The sequence below is a fragment of the Mytilus galloprovincialis genome, chromosome 1 (genome assembly GCF_965363235.1).
Source record: "Mytilus galloprovincialis chromosome 1, xbMytGall1.hap1.1, whole genome shotgun sequence".
NCBI classification, from domain to species: domain Eukaryota; kingdom Metazoa; phylum Mollusca; class Bivalvia; order Mytilida; family Mytilidae; genus Mytilus; species Mytilus galloprovincialis.
In genome coordinates this window covers 116345913-116357986 of record NC_134838.1, presented here as the reverse complement: position 1 = coordinate 116357986, position 12074 = coordinate 116345913, and the positions used below count along the sequence as shown (strand labels likewise).

The 12074-nt window shown below is 30.8% G+C and overlaps 1 protein-coding gene across 6 annotated transcripts in view; it reads right to left on the bottom strand.

Moving 5' to 3' along the window:
* Window positions 1-12074, bottom strand: part of LOC143053267 (uncharacterized) — a 40136-nt gene that overhangs the window by 21737 nt on the left and 6325 nt on the right. For 5 of the 6 annotated variants that reach the window (XM_076226173.1, XM_076226177.1, XM_076226176.1 and 2 more), the window contains exons 3-7: window positions 6295-6361; window positions 2833-2861; window positions 2169-2208; window positions 1661-1742; window positions 76-1190 (exon numbers count right to left, since the gene is read on the bottom strand). In XM_076226173.1, the coding sequence (XP_076082288.1) occupies window positions 76-1190; window positions 1661-1742; window positions 2169-2208; window positions 2833-2861; window positions 6295-6361 (1333 nt within the window). Of the gene's footprint in view, window positions 1-75; window positions 1191-1660; window positions 1743-2168; window positions 2209-2832; window positions 2862-6294; window positions 6362-7011; window positions 7124-12074 lie in introns of those variants that run through there. The other variant, XM_076226179.1, reaches the window with a different exon arrangement.

Genomic DNA, 12074 nt, shown 5'->3' with positions numbered 1-12074 from the left:
TGAGAATCCCAGTGTTCTGATGTAGGGTTATATCTAATGTATTTCAAATGTGTAATACTCTATTTCTATAATTACCTTTATCTTTCCCATCATCCTTTCCACTGTCTTCTGGGGAAAATTTCTCTTTTTCAACAGTCTGAGTTTCTTTTTCCTCCTCATTTCTCTCCATCACTTCCATTGGAGCACTCCATTCAGCTACCACCTGGAATTCTCCCTCCTCATCTGGCTTTTCTTTCTTGATTGCATCAGATATATCTATAACATCTGATTGGTCCATATCTTCATTACCAGCCTGAGATAAATCAATATGTTCAATTATAATTTGAGATGGACCAGTCTGAACAGTTTCAACATTGTTTTGATCAATGGGTTCCACTTGTGATTGTGCATCTCCTTCTGTTATCTCAATATTTTCTTCAGAAAACTGTGTCTGTTCAGATTGTTGTGAGGTAGACAACTCTTCCATGCATTGTGGTGATTGTTCAGTATGTATAAAAGAGACTGATGGTTCATCCATGGGTTGTGATGACTGTTCTGTTTGTATGGAAATGACTGTAGATTCTTCCATGGGTTGTGATGACTGTTCAGTTTGTATGGAAGTGACTAAAGATTCTTCGATGGATGATTGTTCGACATTCTCTGTTTTGTAAGTTTGTACAACTTCTGATAAATCCTGTTGTTCTGTTGAGTGTTCCATGACAAACATGTCTAATTCTATTTGATTGTCGACATTTTCTTGGATACTTTCACACTGCTGTTGTATTTTATGTAAGTTGTCTTCATCATTGGGGGCAGATTGTTCATTTTCATACTTTGCCTCACATTTTACTATATTGTCATGACTAGTTTCACTGGTGGAATCTTCTGGTGCTGGTTTTAAATCCTGGTCATCAGATATTTGTTGGATAGCTTGTTCTGTTTCCTGGAAGCATGCTGGTTCGGATGATACCTCAGGATTTTCGCCTGGGATATCTGAACATTGTGGCTGTTCTGGTATTTCTTCTGATGATCCATTTTCCTCATCACCTGAACTGACCATTGAACCATCATCAAGTCTGACCTTGACACATTTAATGTTCCCCTCAGCATCAGTCTTTTCTACCTGGATTGACTTAGAGGTTGGAGTTGATTTTACTGTAGTAGTTTGACTTATTTTCTTTTTGTTTGCTGCCAGTGGACAGCTTTGTAAACTGAAAAAAAGAATCAATGTTTTGTAAGAAGTTGTATACAGGGTCTTTCAGATTCTTTGGATTACTCAAGAAAATTGTTGTCTTTTTGTACATAAGTCTTTTTAAAGAAGAGTACTTGTGCTTCCTTTTTAATTTGTTATGTTGATTAAGATTTTACTGTTTCAAACTGTGTCTTCAATGGCTGTGTTAGCAGATATACACAACATTACACTTTTGAGATTATATATTTTTTGTAAGAAACTTTAGACAAGAATGGAAATGCAGCACATTTTATTCATATTCTAATACAGAAAGATCAGTTTCCTTTTGTTCATTTTTTTAGAGAAGCAGAAGTAAAAAAAATGTTTAGGCCAATAACAATCTTTTGGATCTTTTTCACGTAATTTTATTCAGAAATTACACTGAATAATTTTAAACTATTTTGTATAAAAATGTAAAAATGTTTAACAAGTAAAATATTATAATCTTACCAGCGATGCCTAGCATATTTTCCCGACACATGACCAAGTCCATTGCATCCTGGGAAAGGACAAAATCCATCAGAAACTGCATCTACAATTGAAATAGAAAAATGTGAAGAATCTTAAAGATATCTCCTTTTTATGAAATATGATAGTAAGATTATAATGTCTTGATCTGTTGAACATGATGGAGCTAAAAATTAGCAGTTGAAAACTTTCTCCCCCTTTTTTATCTTATTTATTCATTAACATTCTTTTTGCAAGTATGGTTTATCCATCATTAAACTTATGACCTTAATAATTTGTCTTGTGATCTCTTCTATTAAAGGAAACCATTCTTATTTCATCTTATAAAATGTAATCCATCAGATTAATATAACTTGTAATAAGAAGGATTATACACATGATACACTAACAATTGAGTATTAATGTATGCTTCCCTTGTCTGAAAAGCTGCCTTGATTCTTAACATAATAATAAATATATTTCACCCTCTATGACTACTAAGTTGACCTACCTTGTTTTGTCTTTGATTTTTTACTTTCCAAACCTTCAGCCTAATAAAAACAGATCAAAAAGATTTCAATATTAAGTCAATGTATAAGCATTTAGTTTGAATATGTATGCCTAACTTAGCCCCAAAAATTCTCTTTGAATTGTATAAAACATTTTAATAAATTTAATATGAGCCAATATGGAAGTATATATCGTATAAGCTTAAACTATTACAAAATAATATAAGAAAAGTCCTTTGGAATCCACAGATATTTTAAATTGCACCAAGGTACTTAAAAAAGCAAAGGTCCCTAAATATTATAGCACCACACTAAAATCTTTCTAATATAAAAAGTATTCATATAACAGCATGTTACCATAATACTACAAGGCCCTTGCGGTGACACTGCAGGAAGGTTGTCCTATATGTGTCTTTGTGTAATTTGTGTTTTAAGGTTGCTGTCTCTATGAGGTAAACTTGTTCATAAAATAAACAAAAAAGTATCATTCATAACTGAAACTGAAACTCGACTACAACATGTACAAGTAAATAAACTCATCTTAGATACCAGGATTGAAACTTTGTATGCCAGAGGCATGTTTAGTATACAAAAGACTCCTCAGTGATGCTCCAATCAAAAAAGTTAAAGCAAATTTTTTTATCTTTCTTTAAATATTGTACCTACCTTACTTAAATCTTTGGTATCCACAGTACCTAAAAACAAACAATATTTTCATCAGACTTTTATACAGATCTTTTCTGTTTAAGATGCGAGTGATACTGTGAAATGTCTCATACAATTAAATAATAATTCTTTTGTAAAATACTACTCTGTATGATAGTTGTGACTTGAAAATTATAAAATCTTGCATCTATTCAACAAGAGTGCACACGCTGAAATGTCTCGCCTTCTTTACTAATTATTGATATTATGTTGATCGTTTTAAGTATAAAGCTTTATTAAAAACTGTCACATAAACTTAGCATTAACCAAGATTACTAATTATTGATATTATGTTGATAGTCCTAAGTATAAAGCTTTATTAAAAACTGTCACATAAACTTAGCATTAACCAAGATAACTAAACAAAGACCAATGAACCATGAAAATGAGGTCAAGGTCAGATGAACCATGCCAGGCAGACATGTACAGCTAACAATGCTTCCATACAACAAATATAGTTGACCTATTACTTATAGTTTAAGAAAAATAGACCAAAACACAAAAACTTAACACTGACTAATGAACCGTGAGAATGAGGTCGAGGTCAAATAAAACCTGGGGGACTGACATATAGATCATAAAATATTTCCATACATCAAATATAGTTGACCTATGGCATATAGTATTAGATAAAAAGACCAAAACACAAAAACTTAACACTGAGCAATGAACCATGAAAATGAGGTCAAGGTCAGATGACACCTGCCCGTTGGACATGTACACCTTACAGTCCTTCCATACACCGAATATACTAGACCTATTGCTTATAGCATCTGAGATATGGACTTGACCACCAAAACTTAACCTTGTTCACTGATCCATGAAATGAGGTCGAGGTCAAGTGAAAACTGTCTGACGGGCATGATGACCTTGCAAGGTACACACATACCAAATATAATTATCCTATTACTTATAATAAGAGAGAATTAACATTACAAAAAATCTGAACTTTTTCTTCAAGTGGTCACTGAACCATGAAAATGAGGTCAAGGACATTTGACATGTGACTGACGGAAACTTCGTAACATGAGGCATCTATATACAAAGTATGAAGCATCCAGGTCTTCCACCCTCTAAAATATAAAGCTTTAAAAAAGTTAGCTAACGCGGCCGCTGTAGCCGCTGTAACCACCGCCGCCGCCGGATCACTATATCCCTATGTCGAGCTTTCTGCAACAAAAGTTGCAGGCTCGACAAAAACTGTGCAATTGAAAATTTTTTGCTATTGAGCAATTAAGATATTTCTTGCTATTGCGCAATACTGTGCAATTGAAGATTTCTTGCTATTGCACAACACTGTGCAATTGAAGATTTCTTCAATTGAAAAATTCTTGCTATTGCACAATACTTAATTAATATAATCATTTCGGACCCCGATTTGGACCAACTTGAAAACTGGGCCCATAATAAACAAGAGTGCACACGCTGAAATGTCTCGCCTTCTATACTAATCATTGATATTATGTTGATAGTCCTAAGTATAAAGCTAAGCTTTATTACAACTGTCACATAAACTTAACATTAACCAACTAAACAAAGACCAATGAACCTTGAAAATGAGGTCAAGGTCAGATGAACCATGCCAGGCAGACATGTACAGCTAACAATGCTTTTATACAACATATATAGTTGACCCATTACCTATAGTTTAAGAAAAAATAGACCAAAACACCAAAACTTAACACTGTGCAATGAACCGTGAAAATGGGGTCACGGTCAAATAAAACGTGCGCGACTGACATAAAGATCATAAAATATTTCCATACACCAAATATAGTTGACCTATGGCATATAGTATTAGATAAAAAGACCAAAACTCAAAAACTTAACTTTGACCACTGAACCATGAAAATGAGGTCATGGTCACATGACATCTGCCCGCTAGACATGTACACCTTACAATCATTCCATACAACAAATATAGTAGAACTATTGCATATAGTATGAGAAAAACAGACCAAAACACAAAAATTTAACTATAACCACTGAACCATGAAAATGAGGTCAAGGTCAGATGACACCTGCCAGTTGGACGTGTACACCTTACAGTCCTTCCATACAGCGAATATACTAGCCCTATTGCTTATAGTATCTGAGATATGGACTTGACCACCAAAACTTAACCTTGTTCACTGATCCATGAAATGAGGTCGAGGTCAAGTGAAAACTGTCTGACAGACATGAGGATCTTGCAAGGTACGCACATATCAAATATAGTTATTCTATTACTTATAATAAGAGAGAATTCAACATTACAAAAAATTTGAACTTTTTCTTCAAGTGGTCACTGAACCATGAAAATGAGGTCAAGGACATTGGACAAGTAACTGACGGAAACTTCGTAACATGAAGCATCTATATACAAAGTATGAAGCATCCAGGTCTTCCACCTTCTAAAATATAAAGCTTTTAAGAAGTGAGCTAACACCGCCGCCGCCGCCGCCGGATCACTATCCCTATGTCGAGCTTTCTGCAACAAAAGTTGCAGGCTCGACAAAAATGAAAAATTATGATTATAAGTCCAAAATATTTATTTGTCATTATCAGGCTAGAATTCTCTCTATAAAAAAAATTGTCAATACATGTAAAACAAATAGTAATTATTTTCTAATTATAAGAATGAAATTGTTCAAAAATGGATAGAATTTTCAAACAAATTGATATCTTAAAATTACACACCTAAAAAAAAATAACCAATATCATTGCAGTGCTTGCATGGCTTATATCTATGAAGTACATGTAGTTGAATTATTTGGATTTAAAATTTAGAAAATATATAGGCAGAAAAATCGCAAATTCAATAATACAATTAATAATGATAAAAATTATAAACTTTGATAACAGCTGATTTTAAATATCTACCATCTGTCATTGATAACAAAGGTACAATAATGTACCTGAGGATGACAGCTGTTACACAGGGGGTAGATAAAAACTACCTAAAGTGTGAACAACTTTATACTGTGTAACATATTGAACTTTTGTGTCACATATTGAACTTTTGTGTCACCATTCACGCACAATTAGATAATATATTGAAATCATAAATCATCAAAAAACTTTTTTTATTGGGTTTAAACTACATTTTCTGTCAATTTTTTACTTTTAAATTTCTTTCGAATGATAAAAAAGTTTGATTTTACTACTTTTTTCTTTCCTTTCTTTGCATATACATTTTAAAAATAAAATCTACAACTTAATCCAGTAGCAACTAATATGATGAATTTACAGTTTAATAGTTGATACTGAATTATTTATTCTGATTACAAATCAATATTTAAATTTCTTATTTTAGGTTCAGTTTCATTTCTATTGTTTAAATTTAGAGAAGTTATAATAATGTGATGCAACCATACACATACCTTATTATTGGTTAAAACTTCATATTTTAATATAAAATAACCTTTCAATTACTTTACTTACTTTTTCTTTTGTTTGTCATCTTTTCATTTCCCTCTCCGGTTCCCCTTGATTTACCACCATCAGAATTCTACAAAGAAAAAAAATCAATTTAAAAATATTATAATCTCTCAAAGGTTAATGAATCACATCTTTCCATGATAACTAACTAGCCTTTCAACTTAATTAACTAAAGCTACATCTTCCAAAAAAATCAATATCATCATTTCAAAGATTCTTAAAAAAAGTGTCAACTTTCTAAAAAGAATCCAGCAAAATATTGAAACCTTCATAAAAAAGTGAATTACATTGACTTTGGATTACATTTCCCTGAAAAATGGTCATATTAGAACTTTTTCCTATTACTCTGATTGTCAACAAGTCTTGTCTGCAAGTTCAGCCATTTTGGTCGGTAAAGGAATCTGCTAGCTTCCTCATTAGCATAAAACTTTCCAGTAAAGTCAATTTAACTGCTTAAAACCATGTAAAACCACTTATAAGTAAAACAAATATATCTGTCAACCAAACATAAATCACAATCAATTACCTTTACATTATTATAAGCAGTTAAAACATACAAAAAACAAATATTTTTCAAATTTCCAATACCATCATTAGATGCATAAATTATGATCAGAGTTCCAATGACTTGCATGACTTTTTTATCAAGTTTAAAATCCATTAAAACAATCAAAACTAGTATAAAAAGTACTTTTCCTGTAAAATAAACTATAATCTTACCTTCAAAACCATTTATTTTATCCTAAAAATCCTTTTTTCAATAACAAAGTTAAATGTTCAAACTCTTGGAACAATGAGTAGAAGAGATGTCATCCTTTGGAAAAATCAATTATAATAATTTTGCATCTGTCTTTCGGATTGCTGCCTTTGTCATTTGTATAAACTAATTTGATTGGCTGAGAACTATGCATGCTAATGAAGGTGAAATATTAACTGTAGTATAAGGACATATAAAGGAGCAGATGTTTTAGTTGTAGTAATTGGTATAGATTTATGGCTGATGGGGTGTTACACAAAGAAAACTACCTGTAATGGACAACTTTTGTTTGTTCAGAAATGATATCGTTATAAACAAAAAACAATCAGTAGTCTGATATGGATATATATCATTCAATATTTTACACTTGACAAAATTAAATCTTTCTTAATAAAATAAGATTCAGGAACTTTCTTTTATATATTTTTTATATCAAAGGCAAATTAAACTTTGCATAAATCAATTGAATTTGCATATTATACAATTTCTGAAGTAAGCTAGCTATTGTTCTAGTTATATCTGAAGGAGGGTTAAATAAGTTTTAAAATGTTATTAAGTTCAAAATTTGATTTTTTTCTCTTCAGTAAACTGCTGAGACTATAATACTGGATAAAAGTTTTATGAATTTCCAACAAGAAGATTTAAAACTGAAAGCAAATGCCCATCATCCTTCCTCAATAGTCATGATAGTTACAGGAAATTTAAATATGCCATTCAATAAAAGCAGGATTCAAAAAGTATTATTTAAAGACAGTATACAACTTATTACTGTAGAAACATTAATTTTCGTGGGGTTAAAATTTCATGGTTTTGTCTCTAATATAAGATTTTATTGGGATTTAATTTTGTGGATTCCAGTAAATGGAAGTGATATTATATGTAGGTTAAATTTTCATGGAGGTTTTAATTTCGTTGACATATTCTTTCCACGACATAAACAAAATTTAATCCTCCACGAAAATTTCTGCTTTTACAGTATCTAACAATTCCTTTTATATAGCTAATGATTCCAGAGTAACCTAATATTAGTCATGGCAATGCATTAATAATCTCCTAGTCTTAGAGACACATTGGAGAATGTCAGATTTTTCAGTTTGTCTTCATTTATGCTGAATTTATTATATACTTTGATTTTAATTTGAAATATATGTATCAGGTAAAAGATAGATTAATTTTACCATTAAAGCTCAGATTATACCATTAATTGCTATACAAATACCTATCAATAAAATGATAGCTGGGAGTATTATTACCATGGCAACATAAAACAAATTATTCACCTGAGAGATCTATCGTCATGTACAGGTGTGCCATATTGAAGGATTGTCACCTTTTCAATTTTTTTCTTCGAAATCATTGCCAATTTAATAAAAAACTGAATATTCTTTTATTTCTGAATTTAAAATATTGTTTTATATGTAATTTTCAATTGATTTACTCATCTTTATATTTTTACCAGTACACAACATTTATTGCTTTTTACACAAAGTGCTTTTCTCTGCCTTTTCTTGTTTTTCCGTTTGAACTTTATAACTTTTTTGACATTCAGTAAATAAACCAGCCTTTTGCATATGTAAAAACAAATTTCCTTTCCTTTCAGTTTCATTTAATAAAAGATTTAAGGACTTATTTTTCATCTAAAAAAATCCTAAAACATTTTAAAATAAAACTTTCTAAATGCAACAAAAAATACTTTTACTTATTTTCTTAAATAAAAGAGCATATATATTCTTAAAATGTAAAAGAATAACCCAATACAAATTATATAGTTGGTGATGAAAACTGTATACAAGAAATTGTATGCTTCCAGATAACCACCAAACCTCTCAAAAAATAATTCTTCAACAAAAAATACTTGTATGCAAATTTGAAGATCCTCAACTTTGTCTATTTTGCATGATTTTTGCTGATTTGCATCTTGTAAGCATTCAAGAATGCATAACCTCCTTTTTCGAACCATTATCATTTAGCAAATTAACCACCACCCCCACTCCCGTCCCCATGTATTTAAAACTCACACTCCTCCCCAATATCAAAAGTCTATAAATAAGCAAACAAACAAACAACACAATAACATAAACCAACCAAATTTGCATCTGCTTATACACTAGATAATTTAAAACAAAACTTTGGGAAAATATGATCAGGTTCTATCACTTTCCAATAAGGTACTAGTATATAAAATCTCTGCAATCTCCTAAAGCAGTTTATATATTGGCCATTTTGGTTATTTTGTATTAATATTTACACAGAAAGATCTGTAATAAATCTTGAATAATTTAGTGTTGTAAGTATAGAAGGTTTTCAATTGACGTAATTTGAGAAATAGTGATTTTTCCTGTGATGCAATTCTAAAGGAAAAAGTAAACAAATTCCTTCATGAATCAACCAAACTCATTGCTAAACTTTAGAAAAGGTTATTATCTAAACTTAGAATCTAATTCAAGCTTTTTATAATTAATCACAATCTAAAAGATGGATCATTTATCTGACCTGCAGATATCACATGTTTTAGTAAGTGAAGTGTGAAAACCGACTAGTTTGCCCTCGAACTTACCAGCCAAGGGAAATAACTCCCTTTTCAAATCACATCATTTTGAAAACTATATATGAGCACTATTAAAAGTTTGTGAAACAAATAGGTGACTTTCAAAATTTTGGTTTTTCAAAAAATCATACCAAGTAAAAATGGGTGGCAATATTAAGCCTGAAAGGTGTGTCATTTGTTTTATATTTGATGTGTGTGCGTCTCACTTAATCACATGTCATGTGTGTGTCTCATTGCATTTTTCTAGTTTATATGCGCTGTTTGGTGTCTGTATCACTGTTTCATTCTGTTGGGTGTCAGTCTCATTGCATTTCATTTGGATTACATGTGCTGTTAGGTGCCTGTCTAATGTCCTTTTATTCTATGTATATTATGTACACACAATTTTTTATCTTTTTTCAAATCTCATTTATTTTCAATGATTAGAAATAACTGATTTTAATAACAACTTGAATTAATCTTTACACATTTTTTACAGACCATGCAGAACTTTTTTTGGTTTTTCTAGCCTTTAAATCTAATTTATACTATAATTGAATTTTTTCACTACAGCTTGCACACAAAAGTTGTGTTTTCCTCATAAGAAACTTTGATTTTCTTCATCAACATGGCAGTATGTGATATTGATTTTACTGTCTTGTTTGAAAGTTAGAAAGAAAAATCAATAGCTTGTTGTGGAAACTCTAGAACTAATTGAGACCTCACATAAATACTTCCCTGGTAGTTATTATCTGGATCATGACTTTGCTCAAAACATTACAATATTTCTTAAACTCTCCTATTAAAGTTAAAAGCAATTTCCTCTCTTTCTTGGAAACATTTTTAAATTAAGAAACCCCAAACATAAGACAATGAAAAGTTAGGAAATAATATATCATCAATGTGCTTTAGTATCTTAGATCAACTTTTGTTATCATGTTCATTATTTCTGTATCATGAATATAACAACAACAGTCAACTACTGTATCTTCATTTGATAATAGTAATAATGAGGCTGCAATCCATTATTCATTTATAAAATGAGAAGCTACAATTTGATGTCAATTTTTGCCTAAACATATCATGTATTTTATTATATGCCTCTGGTTTAAAGACATAGAGTCAGGTGTTGAATTCTTGTTCTCAAATATAACATTCCGTTCTTAGTTTGGAACACTGTTGATTCATTTATTTTTGTGGATTGGGGTAAACTAATAATTTCCCTCAAGTATTTGCTAAAGTCTGTATATAAGCCTTTAGAAAACGTGTACTTCCTTGAACATATTTAATTAAGTGGTTTACCAGGAACCGTAACCCATAATATCAATGAAAATTGTTATTTCACACAAATAATAATGGATCCACAGTATACCTGGTCATTGTTACAGTCTATTGACAGTTATCAAAATTGGACATCAAAATCAGATAAATGGCAAAATTACATCAAATATGACTCACAAGGGCAATAAAGCCAAAGGCTGATTTAAAAGGGGAGTCCACAGATATGGTTATGCATAGACTTTTTATAGTTTCACTCTTGACATTGCCTTGTCTAATAATTCTTTTTTTATAAGTATTTGGTAGTGGCATCATACAATATTTATTGTTTGTGGTACATACTTCTTTACTTCAGGTTTTCTACATACATATATGTATATTGACTTTAAGCCCTTTGCCATTTGAATTCAGTATTTGTAATTAATAATTCAGAAATGAATGTTTGAATTATCATTTTAATCCCTAAAGACTTTAAATTAAGACAGCATATATTATTTATTAAACACCTTAGATATGCTGTGATCAATTGAAATAAATAATGAAAATTCAAATACAGGATTATTGTGATTTAAGGTGACAAAACCTTCATAACCTTGATTTACAATCATATGATATTACCTATGTTATATTCAGAGAGATATATCATCAATCACCAGCATTCAGTGTAAAAATTCACAACTTAGAGAATGATTTCCCCTTGTGTATTCTGTAGTCTACAGTGTGACCGTGAGCTTTTATCTACTGAACCTAGAATCAATGGAAGTCTTGTTCTTTCCAAAGGTTAATGCTCCAGCAGCTAAGTTTGGAAAAGGTTCAAAATGGAAATATTCTTCAAAAGATATCATCTGGAAACCTTCTACCTAAACTTTAGTCTATCAATGGTATTTTCAATTTTATGGTCTTGTTCTTAACCAAGTTCTGTGAAAGATGGGTCGAGTACACAGTTATATCGTAGTGCATTTCTTTTAGGCAATAAATTAAAATTTAATAAAAAATCCCACCTGCGCTTCCTCAATAATATTTTTACAGTGTGTTGTAGTTCTTTTGGGACAAATTATATCAAAATTATAGAAAACTTCATCAGCTCTAACTCAAAATATGGACAATTTTATGTTAAGGGGGTCTTGAAATCTTTTGACAGCTTCCGAAGTGCTAATTTTTTACCTTTTTCAGCTAGACCTAATCACTACTTTACATTAAAATTTATAACCCAAATTTTTT